Source organism: Gorilla gorilla, chromosome 9 (genome assembly GCF_029281585.2).
Source record: "Gorilla gorilla gorilla isolate KB3781 chromosome 9, NHGRI_mGorGor1-v2.1_pri, whole genome shotgun sequence".
Taxonomy (NCBI): Eukaryota; Metazoa; Chordata; class Mammalia; order Primates; family Hominidae; genus Gorilla; species Gorilla gorilla.
Genome location: NC_073233.2, coordinates 91,855,383 through 91,871,399, shown reverse-complemented (window position 1 = coordinate 91,871,399; position 16,017 = coordinate 91,855,383). Strand labels below are relative to the sequence as shown.

The 16,017-nt window shown below is 35.1% G+C and overlaps 1 protein-coding gene across 18 annotated transcripts in view; it reads left to right on the top strand.

Annotated features, from left to right (window-relative positions):
* DLG2 (discs large MAGUK scaffold protein 2) overlaps positions 1-16,017 on the top strand; it is a 2,193,106-nt gene that overhangs the window by 1,658,220 nt on the left and 518,869 nt on the right. For all 18 annotated transcript variants that reach the window (XM_055355576.2, XM_055355573.2, XM_055355572.2 and 15 more), the window contains one exon: positions 10,483-10,619. In XM_055355576.2, coding sequence (XP_055211551.2) covers positions 10,483-10,619 — 137 coding nt within the window. The remainder of the gene's footprint in view (positions 1-10,482; positions 10,620-16,017) is intronic.

Sequence of the window (16,017 nt, the reverse complement as noted above, 5' to 3'; positions counted from 1 at the left end):
TTTTTTTTTTTTTTTTTGGCTTTTAATTAACCATATTGGCAGTCACCAGTGTGATTAACTACTCTCTCAAATTAAAATAAAACATACTTTTTTTTGGTATTTGTTAAAGCAAAATTTTCTTTCTAAAAAGGAAGAGATGACAAGTAGTCTCTCATCAGTGTAGACCAGTTCCTACAGGGAATGGTTTTTTTGTTGTTTTCTAGCTGAAACTTATGCACATTCATAAGTTAAGTTGCCTGTGAGGGTGGGTGTTTTCTCAGACAGGGCCAGCCAGGGTTCAAGATAGATTCTGTGTTTCCTTTAATAAAACCATGTAGACAGAATGTGCAGAAAACTACTAGTGCTTTCTGTAAAGCAGTAAACACCTTACCTAGCAGATCCTAAATGAACTCTGACAGGACCAGTATGCTTAATAATTTTGAATTGTTTAGAGATGGCCCAGAGCTCTTTCCTAAGAAAGTCACATGAAATAAAGTTGAACCAATTCACTGAATGATTATAAGACATCATGGGGCTTAGTTCTCTACACCCGCAAAGAATATTCGGGTACATTGTAATCATAACTTTTCAAAGCATTTGAGTATTTATTCTGAGCTTCAGCACAGTATCAATCTCTGCTGCCAAGCTTCTGCTTCAGGCCCCACCTCTCACTGACACCTCCTCCTCAGCGTAGGCGGGCAGCAAGGGAAAAGAGTGAACCACGATCCGTTCATGGTGTTCTCTTTTTACAGGATGGGAAAAAGATTTTGTGTGGAAAAACTTTCAGTTACAGGCTTTAATCAGGTTCAGACTTTCCTGTGCTTATGCCTGCATTTCTTATGTTGACATGAGAAATCACTGCTTGGAGATATGCAAGAAAATTTTAAAGATGAACCCAGCTTTGTATAATTGATGTAATCCTGAAATTCTGTATGTGCGTCAAGTGATTGCCAAACAGGTCATTTTTAATTACTTGAGCAATTAGGTGCTTAAATTTGGCATGCCTTTTTCTTTTACTAGAGTACTGAAATATTCACTGATTTTACTTCCTTTTGTGAAATGATTACTCACATTTTTCTGTGTCAGCTTTGTTTATGACCCACATGCAGTAATGTTTAGTCTTATTCTTAATAGCCCAACATTCCACAGTAGGTGGTGTTATAATCAGCGTTTTGGGGTGAGAACTACCAACTCTGTTCACTGACTTTATTTTATAATGGACTAGTTTGTCATCATGTGATGGTCCAGAGCTATTTCTTTTTCATGGACACTTCTTTTCAAAATGTTAACCAATTTTCTTTAGTTGTTACAAAACTATCACTTCCCCGAAATCAGTATTTTGTCCATTTTAAGTGTTCCTTATACAAATCTTCATCCAATTTGAGTCAGGAACTCATTGTATTCATTTCAGTAGGGACTACCCTGTCTTACTGTATCATAAATACATGTTTTGATTGCCAGGCATTTTTGCTTCAATTTTCAGATCAGTTAAGTGGGACTGTATTAGCCCTGTGTGACATAAGTCAGGACGGTTGACTCTTTAGTCGTTTATCCAGCCTGGAATCTGAAGACATGTTGGTTTTAAATGTGCATTTTCTTTTATCAGTTCTAACTTCACCTATCAAGACCCAGTCCAAATGCTAAACTTCTGTTAATTATTCTCCTTCTCCTCTAAGAAGTAAGTCATGCTTCCCTCACATAATGCTGGTAGCAATATAGAACTCATCCAAACCAGACAGATTATGCCAAAGTGTTGGTGTCATGTTTTCCCAACAACCTGACAGTTTATTGAGAGCACTTTATTTATCAAGTATCTATTATTGCTAGATAATAGATATACTTACTCCTTTATTACAAAGAAATGGAAACTCAAATTTGCACAGTTATAAGACGAAAGAATCAGAAAGTGAAGCTGCCTCTGCTGTTGTCCCATTGCCTGCTCAGTGCTTACCATAAACCCTGTACAGGTTGAGGATGGAGAGCTCATCAAAGTTTACCTGAGGCAATGTGATGCCTTATACAGTTACTGACTGCAGCTACCATGGCTCACTGTTTCTGCCCCTTGCTCATTCAAAGCCACTAATTTCATCTTTAAGGGGGGACTTTCTCAGAGACATGGGACTTTCCTTGTCCTCTTATATTCATTTGTTCATTCATTCTTTCACTTAATACATATTTATGAGGCAAGTATGTACCTGGTTTTGTTCTACTTGCATAGTACAAAATAGACCAAAAAACCACGTCATTACAGAGCTTATGTTTTCACCAAGGAGACAGAACATAAAAAACATATAAACAAAATATGTAGATGATTTATGTAGTGTATTACAAGGTAATAAGTGCTAAGGGAAAATGAAAACTAGAGCAGGATAAGGAAAAAAATATATATAGTCAGGGGACAGCATTAAATAGGGAGCTTAGGTTCCAGCTCCTACAGAAATTGAGACTTGAACAAAGCCCTGAAAGAAGCATATTCCATGTAGCAGAACAGCTGTAGCAAAGACCCTAAATTGACAGTCTATGACTATGTCGGAGTACTCTAGAAATATCAAGGCTGTAAAAGTACAGCTAACAAGAGAAGTGAAGGACCTCTTCAAGAACTACAAACCATTGCTCAAGGAAATCAGAGATGACACAAACAAATGGGAAAACATTCCATGCTCATGGATAGGAAGAATCAGTATCATGAAAATGGCCATACTGCCCAAAGTAATTTATACATTCAATGCTATTCCCATCAAACTACCATTGACATTCTTCACAAAACTAGAAGAAACTATTTTAAAATTCTTATGGAACCAAAAAAGAGCCTGCTAAGCAAAAAGAACAAAGCTGAAGGCATCCATAGCTAGCCACATGCAGAAAATTGAAGCTGGATCCCTTCCTTATACCTTGTACAAAAATTAACTCAAGATGAATTAAAGACAAGTATAAAAGCCAAAACTATAATAAACCTAGAAGAAAATCTAAGAAATACCATTCAGGACATAGGCACAGGCAAGAATTCATAACGAAAATGCCAAAAGTAATTGCAACGAAAGCAAAAATAGACAAACAGGATTTAATTAAAGAGCTTCTGCACAGCAAAATAAACTATCATCAGAGTTCCAGACAACCTACAGAATGGGAGAAAAATTGTATAATCTATTCATCTGACAAAGGTCTGATGTCCAGAGTCTACAAGGAACTTAAACAAATTTACAAGAAAAAAACAAACAACCCCATTAAAAAGTGCACAAAGAACATAAACACACTTCTCAAAGGAAGACACCCATGCTGCCAACAAATGTATGAAAAAAGGCTCAACATCAGTAATCATTAGAGAAATGCAAATCAAGACCAAAATGAGATATCATCTCACACCAGAGAGATGGCTATTATTAAAAAGTCAAAAAAGTCCTTGCCCATGCCTATGTCCTGAATGGTAATGCCTAGGTTTTCTTCCAGGGTTTGTATGGTTTTAGGTCTAACATTTAAGTCTTTAATCCATCTTGAATTAATTTTTGTATAAGGTGTAAGGAAGGGATCCAGTTTCAGCTTTCTACATATTGCTAGCCAGTTTTCCAAGCACCATTTATTAAATAGGGAATCATTTCCCCATTGCTTGTTTTTCTCAGGTTTGTCAAAGATCAGATAGTTGTAGATATGCGGTATTATTTCTGAGGGCTCTGTTCTGTTCCATTGATCTATATCTCTGTTTTGGTACCAGTACCATGCTGTTTTGGTTACTGTAGCCTTGTAGTATAGTTTGAAGTCAGGTAGCGTGATGCCTCCAGCTTTGTTCTTTTGGCTTAGGATTGACTTGGCGATGCGGGCGCTTTTTTGGTTCCACATGAACTTTAAAGTAGTTTTTTCCAATTCTGTGAAGAAAGTCATTGGTAGCTTGATGGGGATGGCATTGAATCTATAAATTACCTTGGGCAGTATGGCCATTTTCATGATATTGATTCTTCCTACCCATGAGCATGGAATGTTCTTCCATTTGTTTGTATCCTCTTTTATTTCATTGAGCAGTGGTTTGTAATTCTCCTTGAAGAGGTCCTTCGTGTCCCTTGTAAGTTGCACTTCATGTCTAAAACACCAAAAGCAATGGCAACAAAAGCCAAACTTGACAAATGGGATCAAATTAAACTAAAGAGCTTCTGCACAGCAAAAGAACCTACCATCAGAGTGAACAGGCAACCTACAAAATGGGAGAAAATTTTCGCAACCTACTTATCTGACAAAGGGCTAATATCCAGAATCTACAATGAACTCAAACAAATTTACAAGAAAAAGACAAACAACCCCATCAAAAAGTGGGCGAAGGACATGAACAGACACTTCTCATGTCTTATGCAGCCCAAAAACACATGAAAAAATGCTCACCATCACTGGCTATCAGAGAAATGCAAACAAAAACCACAATGAGATACCATCTCACACCAGTTAGAATGGCAATCATTAAAAAGTCAGGAAACAACAGGTGCTGGAGAGGATGTGGAGAAATAGGAACACTTTTACACTGTTGTTGGGTCTGTAAACTAGTTCAACCATTGTGGAAGTCAGTGTGGCGATTCCTCAGGGATCTAGAACTAGAAATACCATTTGACCCAGCCATCCCGTTACTGGGTATATACCCAAAGGACTATAAATCATGCTGCTATAAAGACACATGCACACATCTGTTTATTGCGGCACTATTCACAATAGCAAAGACTTGGAACCAACCCAAATGTCCAACAATGATAGACTGGATTAAGAAAATATGGCACATATACACCATGGAATACTATGCAGCCATAAAAAATGATGATTTCTTGTCCTTTGTAGGGACATGGATGAAATTGGAAATCATCATTCTCAGTAAACTATTGCAAGAACAAAAAACCAAACGCCGCATATTCTCACTCATAGGTGGGAATTGAACAATGAGAACACATGGACACAGGAAGGGGAACATCACACTCTGGGGACTGTTGTGGGGTGGGGGGAGGGGGGAGGGATAGCTTTAGGAGAGCTACCTAATGCTAAATGATGAGTTAATGGGTGCAGCACACCAGCATGGCACATGTATACATATGTAACTAACCTGCATATTGTGCACATGTACCCTAAAACTTGAAGTATAATAATAATAAAATAAAATTTAAAAATCTATTGGTTTAAAAAAAAAGTCAAAAAAACAACAGACACTGGTGAGGTTGTGGAGAAAAAGGAATGCTTTTACACTGTTGATGGGAATATAAATTTGTTCAATCATTGTGGAAGAGAGTGTGGCAATTCCTCAAAGACCTAGAGGAAGAAAATTCAACCTAGCAATCCCATCACTGGGTATATATCCAAAGGAATATAAATCATTCTATTATAAAGATAAATACACATGTATTTTCATTGCAACACTATTCCCAATAGCAAAGACATGGAATCAACCTAAATGCCAATCAATGATAGACTGGATGTAGAAAATGTGGTTCATATACACCATGGAATACTATGTAGCCATAAAAAGGAATGAGATCATGTCCTCTACAGGGATATGGATGGAGCTGGAAGCCATCATTCTCAGCAAAGTAACACAGGAACAGAAAACCAAACACCACATGTTCTCACTTATAAGTGGGAGCTGAATGATGAGAACACATGGACACATGGAGGAAAACAACACACACCAGGGCTTGTCAAGGGGAGGGAAGCAGGGAAGAAGAGCATCAGGAAGAATAGCTAATGGATGCTGGGCTTAATATCACATTGATGGGTTGATCTTTGCAGCAAGCTACCAGGGCACACATTTACCAATGTGACAAACCTGGACATATTGCATATGTACCCCAGAACTTAAAAGTTAAAGGGAAAAAAATAAAAATAAAAAAAGAAACGTCAAGGATGCAAGTGTGTTTTGAGTGGAATGAAGGAGGGAAAAATTAGCTAATGAAGGGAAGAGATGTGAGATTAATAACAGGGATGGGGGACAGGGGCATTAGTCTTGGCATGCCTTATCCAGTCTAGGTCTTATAAGGTAGAGAGCCTGCCCCTGCTTTAACAGAGTCTATGCAAGAAAAACCCAGGTAATTTGTGTTTGGTCTTATTGCTCAGTGGTCCTAGCCCGCATTTGTCTTCATAGAATAGCTATCCAAAAATTGCTTGCATTATCTGGGTTTAGAACATTGCTTCAGACATGTTTCAACTACACTCACTCATATGAACTCACTTATGGGTCATTATTATTACAGTGTTTCTGGTCAATGGATAAAAAATACAGTTAGATAAAAGAAATAGATCTTTCTAGTGTTCAGTAGTGCAATAGGGTGGCTATAGTTAATAATGTATTGTGTATTTCAAAATAACTAAGAGTAGAATTACAATGTTCCTAACACTAAGAAATGATAAATGTTTAAGGTAATGGATATCCCAATTATCCTGATTTGATCATTACACATTGTATACTTGTATCAAATTATCATGTGCACCCTATTTACATATATTATGTATCCGTAACAACTAAAAATTAAAAATGGAAAAAAAATTCTTTACATTTACTTTGGCCGTGCTCAATAGCAGCGGGTGATACAACGCACAGTATGTACTCAGGAGATGCTTATTGAAAGAATGGATGTGTGAATGAATAAATGAATGAGGATAGATGCAATCTTATAGCACAGATAGATATTTCCACCTGTAAATAAACATAAATTCTCAATGTAGACATAAACTACAGATTTATTTATCATCTGAATTGAATATTTAGAATATGATTAAGTGTTAAATAAATTTTAATTGTTTTTAAACACATGCATGTTATGTCAAAGTAAAGGAAATTGGAAAAATTACTAGTTGTGTACATTCAGAAACATGCTCTGGCTCTGAGAGGAACATTTACTAAAAATACCTTGCTTCACCTTGAACAGAGTCACTAGTTAAAAAGAAGCACATAAACCTAATCTCAAGAAAAAATGTTACTCGATTTTTATCTATCTATCTATCTATAGTATCCATAGTGCTTTCATTGTCTTTGTGCAGTCTTCAACTTCAAATGTCAACTACATACTTGATGTGTTTGTTGAACTTAACCGTTTTTATGGTGGTAATTTATTTCTACAGCTCTTCTTGTAGCTAAGACCGTGGCATTTACTGCTGGCATAGTGGATGTAAATTGGAGTCTCTGAATTTGTTTTGACCTTCTCTTTTCAGAGTTTGGAATAACCTCTGTACTTTCATAAATGTGGTAGATTGACCTTAGCACGTGGCTAAGAAACTTTTGTAAATACATTTTTTAAAACTTCCCTATTTTCATATATAATAAAGTAACAGTTTTGGGAAACATGAGCTGATATGTATTTTAAATTTTATAGGAAAAGCCAGTTTGGGGTATTTTACTCTTTGGTCATCATTTGTTTAATAAACAAATTGTAAATCTGAGGCAAACAAATATATTCATTGTTCCATGGGGTGGCAAAACATCAGTAAAAATAATTACTCACATCACAAGGAAATTAGATAACACTTGCTTTAATTGCCCTATCAATTTAAATCAATTTTCCATTTATTTTTAACAACTATTATGGTTAATTTAACGATCACTGCATTTCAAATATAATTCCAGAGATGTTGCTTTATAATTTACTATGCCATCATTTTTCAATTAACTATTTATGCTATCTTAAGAGTGCATAACCTTACGCAATATTTATTCAATAAAAGTATAGTGAAGTAGAGTTAATATTTTTAAGTATTTTTTATTATTGTTGTATAAAATGCCAAATATTTTAATGATAGCTTTATTATTTTACTAGGTGTGTGGTTTTTCTAAAAAAGTCTTAAGCCAAGTAAGCTATAGAAATTATGTCTTTAGTCAAAAGGCCTTTGATTAATATCTGTCTTCTTGAGTAATTTGCATGTTAATTATCTTATGATTGTAAAATGCAATGAAAATGTATGCTGCAAGTATTGTACTGAATGAGCATTCAAACATATTCTGAAAGGGATTTTTAAAAATTCTTATATGTTTAAAGAGTCTATTAATTATTCCTTTAAAATGATCTCATAATAACTTTTTAAAATACATTCATGTGTCATTTAACAATGGGCATGCATTCTGAGAAATACATCATTAGACAATGTCATCATTGTTATGGGAACATAATAGAGCATGCTTAGCAAACTGAAATAGAATAGACTACTACAAGCCTAGGCTATGTAGTATAGCCTGTTGTTCCTTGGATACAAACCTGTATACCATGTTACTATACTGCATACTGTAGGCAATTGCAAAACAACGATAACTATTTGTGTAACTTAACATATCTAAACATAGAAAAAGCACAGTAAAAAATAAAAGATAAACAATGGTACATGTGTACAGGGCATTTAGCATGAGTGGAACCTATAGGACTGGAAATTGCTCTGGGTAAATCAGTGAATGAGTAATGAGTAAATGCGAAGTCCTAGTACATTATTGTACACTACTGTAGACTTGAAGAACACTGTACACTTAGGCTAGATTAAATTTATTTTTAAAAAGCTTCAATAATTAACCTTAGCTTACTGTAACTTTTTTACTTTATGAACTTTTTGACTCTTTTATAATAACACTTAACTTAAAACAAACTTATTGTACAGCTATACAAAGTATTTTCTTTTTTCTATTCTTATTCTATAAGCTTTTCTTTTTTTTTTTTTTTACATGTTAAACTTTTTGTTAAAAATTAAGACACAAACACACACATTAGCCTAGGCCTACCCAGGGTCAGGATCATCAGTATCATTGTCTTCTACCTTCACATCTTGTCCAACTGGAAGATGTTCAGGAGCAATAACATGTAAAATGTTACAGCATGGATCTGTCATCTCCTGTAATAATAATGCCTTCTTGTAGGATACCTCCTGAAAGAGTTACTTGACGCTTTTTTACAATTAACTTTTTTTTTTAATAAGGAGAGGGGTACACTCAAATATAACAATAAAAAGCATAGTGTAGTAAATACATAAACCAGGAATACAGTTATTTATTATCATTATCAAGTATTATTTATTGTTTACAATTGTATATGCTATACTTTTATATATGTGACTAGAAATGCAGTAGGTTCATTTACACTGCATCACCACAAACACATGAGTAATCATTATGCTATGATGTTACAGTGAGTATGATGTCACTTGGCAATTGCCATTTCTCAGCTCCATTATAATCTTTTGGGCCCATCATCGTATGTGTACTCTATCACTGATCAAAACATTGTTATGCAGTGCATGACTGTCCTCTATTCTTGTTATTGCTTCATAGTTTAATATAAGTTAAAATTGTATAAGCCATAGTACAGTGAAAATCATCTCTTAAAAGAGACAATCACCATGTTTAAAATGATTTGATATTCTGCCATGTTATAAAAATAATATAGCCTAAGTATACATTTTAAAGTTTTTGGCTGGACGTGGTGGCTCATGCCTGTAATCCCAGCACTTTGGGAGGCCAAGTTAGGTGGATCACCTGAGGTCAGGAGTTCAAGACCAGCCTGGCCAACATTTTTAGTGTCTACTAAAAATTTTAAAAAGTAGTCAGACATGGTGGCGTGTGCCTGTTATCCCAGCTACTCAGGAGGCTGAGGCAGCAGAACCGCTTGAAGCTGGGAGGCAGAGGTTGCAGTGAGCTGAGATCATACCACTGCACTCCAGCCTGGGCGACAGAGCGAGACTGTCTGAAAAATTAAATTAATTAATTAATTAATTAATTTTTAAACATTCTTTTTATTCTTTATTTTCCAATAGAATATTTTTAAGGAATATTTTTAATTTTTTAGACTGTATACTGGAATAATTCACTTTTTTGTGTGACTAGTCTCACAATCAGTTAATCAGTTAATAACAATAAATGCTAGGAAATATAAAATATGACAAGATGGCAAGAGAACAAAACATGAAAGGCAAGCATCTAGCTTCTTTTCCTTATCTTCTCTCTGAAATTATTACATGTATATAAACAGTGTAACTTATTCATGGCTCTTGCCTCAGAATTTGTGCAATTTTTGAACAATTCTATTTTTGATCTTGAAATATCAAGAGTATCCAGGTCTCTGCCCAAGTGATTGGCAGTACTTCTGTTCTCTATGCTAGAGTAACAACAGCAATGAAGATGAGCCCATAGACTCAACATTGAGCAGGACTATACTTGTCTTTTTCCTGGCTCACCTAGGATTCCTCCACACCCTTCACCTGATCCCTGCTCTGGCCAGTTACCCTTATAAACAGGATAGCTGAGGAACAGCAGTTAGGCATACAGTCTGGAAATAGAACAAAACTACTCACATGGGGTTGACTTCAAAATCTTTGCCTCATTTGCATTAACAATTCTTCAAATATTTAAATAACAAACTAGATTGAAATACAATTTTTAGTGTTATTTATTGCTGTTACAATAAGTTGAGGATTCATTTTTAAAAACTGTTAAAATGTGGCTAACTGCATTTTCTAAAAACAACTACAACAACAAAACAAGGCTTTCCATTTTCTGTTCCTTTCTTATAGGTTTAGGCTTCAGTATTGCAGGAGGTGTGGGGAACCAACACATTCCTGGAGACAACAGCATTTATGTAACTAAAATTATAGATGGAGGAGCTGCACAAAAAGATGGAAGGTTGCAAGTAGGAGATAGACTACTAATGGTGAGTGTGACTTCAGCAAAACTGTGTGTATATTTATAAAGCTCTTGTTTTCCAGTGTATGACTGTCTTTGTCAGTTCAGGCTGCCATCACAAAATACCACAGGGTGGGTGGCTTAAAATGGCAGAAATCTATTTTCTCACAATTCTGGAGACTACAAAGTCCAAGGTTCCAACCGATTAGGTTTCTGGTGAGGGCTCTCTTCCTGACTTGCAGGTGGCCACCTTCTCATTGTGTCCTCACATGGCCTTTCCTGGGTGTTTATGCAGAGTGAGATCTGTCTCTCTCTTTCTCTTCTTATAAAGCCACCTCTTATAAGGCCCAGTCCTATTGGATTACGGCACCATCTTTAACTCATTTAACCTTAATTATCTCCTATAGAGCCTATCCTCAAATACAGTCACAGGGAGGTTAGGGCTTCAACATATGATTTTGTGAGGGGTCCACAATTTAGAACTTGGACAAAAATTGAAAAGAAGAGACAGCAGGTTTATGAGTAAGAGATTTCAAAAGTACATGTTCAATGTATCTATTTTGTTGACATTTTCAAAACAAATCTAAATTTTCATTAATTTTCTTAGATACACATGGCATAGAGATTATCTGTTGTTCTTCCAACATAATGTGTCTCCTATTAGGGAGAGCAATTACTATTTATAGACTGCTGGAGAGGTGGGGTTTGCATAACAACAGAAACAACACCCTGGCTTACTGATAAGCGTATTTCCACAGTCCTTTGTGCAACCAGTATAGACACAGCTCCTGACTTCCAAGAATTTATAATCTGAGTTCTGCTACATGTGTAAATGGATCTCTTCCTTTCCTCCCCTTAGACAGGGTTATAGCTATTTCATTTGCCAGCTTCTCACATGCTTCAGTAGTCCTAGGCAGTGATTGACATTGACACACAGCCAGTCTTTCTGAACCATGGAGTTATATGATAACCTAAAGCAAAATTAAGGTGATTATAAGCAACAAAGCATTTGGGACTGTGTTAATAAAACTGCCTTATGTCCGTTTACTGTTGTATGCCAAAATCTACAGGATAATAATCGAATATTGTAAATTAATAGTAGGTAGCTCTCAAGTAAGATTAGCGTTATCTGTCTAGTCACATGTCTACCCTTGTAAAACAGGACTTCTAATCTGTCTGCAAGGAGCCATTATCTCCGACAATTTTGTGAGAAGTGTCTGGGGAGGATCAACCCCCAGTCTCAACAGAAAATTAATTTTTATGACCTGTGCAAGTTTTGGAGGTTGAACCTCCAAATTTTATATTTATTTGCCTACTTCCCTCAGCTTTAGAGAGCTGTGTTTAATCGCAGTGGTCTTAATTTCATAGTTGCCAATGAGCTTTGTGTTCAATAAGCTTTGTGTTAGATAAGATCTTTGTAATAATCTTGATAGCTAACATTGACCTGGCATTTACTAAGTTCCATGTTCTTTTACAAAGGGCTTTTTTGTAATGTAACATATTTCTAACAGCAGTACATTTTATATAAGCAAAAAAGAATTGAGATGTAGACAGGTTTTCTGACTTGCCCATAGTCGTATGTTTAATAATGGACAAAACTGGGTTTCAAATTGAGGTAATCTGGCTAGCACCACTCATTACCACCAAGCTATACTGCCTCTTGTGCAACATGTTTTCATTAGTTTCCTTGAATTTGTCAGTCAGTTCTTTCCTTTCCTCCTTTATTCATTATTGTCATTCATTAATTACTTTTTTAATAAGTACATGCTGCCCACCTACTGTGTCTCAGGCAGTAGCTGCTATTCAGGAAGGAACTTTGTCTTGAGAAAACTGGATGGGCAAAAAATATACCATTAATGACTTCAGTCAAAGTTAAAGTTAAGAGTTGTGGGCTGCTTTACCACCTGAAGCCACTACCACTTTCATTCTCAAGCAATTCTGAATTTTTGTTTGTTTGTTTGTTTGTTTGCTTGTTTGTTTTTTGATGTAAAAGTTTGTTCTTATGATGTTGTTCTATCTTCTGGACAAGAAAGGTTGTCATTAAGGTATAAGACCTGAACAACTTCTTTCTGGAATATAAACTTTATTGCTTGAAATGTTGTCTTGGGAATAGAATAAATTGTGATAACCATATTCTACATAGTGCTAAGTTGAAAAATGAAGACCGTTTCGTTCTCAAGTAATGACTGTCTTAGATCGTTACTGGTTTGACCTTTGACTCATGGTTCCATATGAGTTTGGTTGCAGGCAGCTCTTCTGGTATTTCTTCATCCGCTGCTATTGTACAATCATGGTAAATGCTATGTGCTTATTTCTTGAAGTTTTGTTTAAATTTTTTGTTTTATTTCCAAATTAAAAAAAAAAAACTTGCTCCACATAATTCTGTCAGAGGATTTTCCAGGCACTACACTATTTTTTATTACCATTTTGTTGATATTCATCGTAGATATAATGATCAGTCTAGTTAGGACAAAATAGAGATTGAATAAATTAACTTTTCCAAGTTTACAGAGTAAAAATGAGCAGATCTCTGCCTGGTTTTGTGAAAAAGACTTAGCACTGGTAAATAGAATATTTCTATTCCTACACCATTCTTTCAGTATATCATCACTGAAAACAGGAAGATAGGCACACAGATTCTTCCCCGTAGTAATTCATAGTGCACTAGGTGAAAGAGATGAAGTATGTATTAAAAGTAGAATGTGATGGCTTTTATTATTCAGATAATCCCAGGATTCTAGAAGAAAACAAAGAAGAGTGACAGTTGAGTTAGGGTGTGAACTTCCAGAGGAGCATTGCTTAAGCTGAACTTGAGAGCATTGTGCAAAAGCACAGTAGTCTGTTAAGAACTAGAAATAACCTAGCTTGTGCCACTTCGGGAGTATTAAGACATAAGCCTAGAAAGGCGGACAAAGGTTAGATCTTAGACTGTCTTGTATTTTTCTCATTCCTGTTGATTACCTACCTCAAAATTGAGTATGTTTTTCCTCCTGCCTAACACAAAACTACTTAAGGGCAAAAATTTAAATTCTTCCTTGGTGTATGTGCAAACAAGGTTGAATATATTCATGCCTACCTTATTTTGGACTAGGAATACAGTAGTGTACTTTCCGAAGACTTGCCTGAATAGTATATAAGGTGGAGGCAACTAACTAGTTAGGTCAATATTTTTAGAAACTCTTAATAGCTCATACTCTTGATGCCAAAAGCAGTCCTGATTGTTAAAGCACACACCTGCACAAGAAGCAGTGATGGTTGCATTTACATTTCTTGGGTGTACAAAAAAAAATTCTCAAAAAGCAAGGACTTATGCTTTTTGCAAAGCCTTTGAGAAGTTACTGGATCATAGGAAGCTTATAACAAGAATGGAAGATTCTTAAATAACTCACTTTCTTTGGTGTCCAGTAACAATAGATGTTCAAAATATGTAGCTAATTAATACCAGCATTGTGAAGGCTGCACAACCTTTTGGTTATTACTAAGCAAGTTACTACTAGCTTCTGAAAAGTAGCTTCATAATTAATGTTATTTATACACTGCCTTCCATGACTTTTACTTTGCCTTAAGCTAATCTCCAAAATCTGAAATGCTACTCCAGTATCAGAAAAAAAGGGGGAAGTGGAAATATATTTCCTGTGATTTTAAGAGTACAGAGAATCATTCACATCTCTGGTTAGTTCATATATGTCTAGTGTGTAATAAAAGTCAAGATGAACTCTCAAGAAAAATGATTTCGAAAATAGCTGTGACATAATCCTTAATTGTTTTGAGTTTTAAAGCATAGTTTTTTTAAAGAAACTTCAACAGTAATAGGTCTCTCCTCTCTTATGTAAGGAAGACAGAATTAGTACTTCCAAGTTGAAACTGGAAATGAAAGAAAATGATTCATTTTATACTTTGCAAGCAAAATAACCCTGAAAAGGAGAATAAAGACAAAATCACTGAAGCCACCCTAAAAGACCAATTATCTTGCTTCAACCCAAAAATATTTATTAATGCTCTCCTTCTGTCATTCCTTTCTACCTCCTCTTCTCTTTACTACCCTACATTCATATTCTTTGTATCTTCCCCCTCTTCTACTCTCCTCCCACAAAGGAAGGACAAATGATTTAGATTCTATGATGTACCAGCTGTACCACACTCTGCATATTTTTCTCTAAATATGCTATTCTTTCTAAAGCAATTTGCACCACTTCCTTCTGACACTTCTTAGGAAAAATTCTACCATATATTATTCACTCAGAGTTCTGTAAGTAAACTGGTCTAAAATAAAACTCCATTAATTTCTTTAGACTTTCATGGCTGAATACTCACAATTCAGGAAGTCTCCTAGCAACTGCCCTCTACTGAGAGCACAGTCATTTTTTAAAGAGTTAGTAATAACAATAACTCTTTTAGTTTCTCAAGTAAAATAGCTATAATGTTGGGCACCACCTGAATCATACCATCCATATTGGGTACTTTTTCTCCCTGAAATTCTTCTTATATCTCAGAATTTAACGTATCTATCTTAAAGGTCATCTTTTATCAACTCTTGCTTGGTGCATCAGAAAAGCAAGCATGTGAAGCAGTCTCTGACCTCTCATAGAACCTCCTTTAAGGATGGATAATACCTCCCGAAAGCTATTTATTAGGTAATAAGTATCATTAAAATATTTTCCTTAAAATTCTGTTAAAAGATAGTTTCCTGTAAATGTCCCCCTTTATTCATAGCTCTGTCCCTTGAAAACAAAAAGGTGAAGACTAATTCCTCCTCCACATATGTCTGAAAGAGCTATGTCTTTCCACTTCTCCACTTCTCAGTTTTTTAGGGTGTTTTAGACCTTTTCTCTCTCTTCCAGTAAATTTTATCACATATTCATTTATCTTCTGTACATAGATTATACTTATTACAAAACTTCTTTATATTCCTTACAATTTTATTTCCTACTTTAAAAATTCCATGTAATAGTATAGTATCTGACCTTTGCAAATATTCTGCTTAAAGAAACAGTTACTCTGTCTGTCACCTTTGCAATAAACCTCTTGGTATTTTAAATAAGATGACCATAATATCAGACCACTCTGATGTTTAATGGGTCACCCAAATACATGGTATATGTTCTTTTTAGCAAAATAATATTTTTTAAAATTTCCTTGGTTACTTAGAATTTATTGTTCACTAGAATTTTGTTTTGTTTTTTAAATGGTAAAGTGACAGTGACATCGGATTTTGTGGATTGTACCAGTGGTTTAGTGTTGTAATCTCAGATGAAATAGATTCTCTTGGCCTTGAATTTCAGTGGTAGTCAGAGTTTAACAGCATAACAGATTTTTAAATTCTTTCATATATTTTCACATATTGGCTTTATTAAGCACTTCCAAGGTGATACATATAGCCCAATATATTAGAAAATTATTAACTTCTTCCTCTTTTTCTATATAAA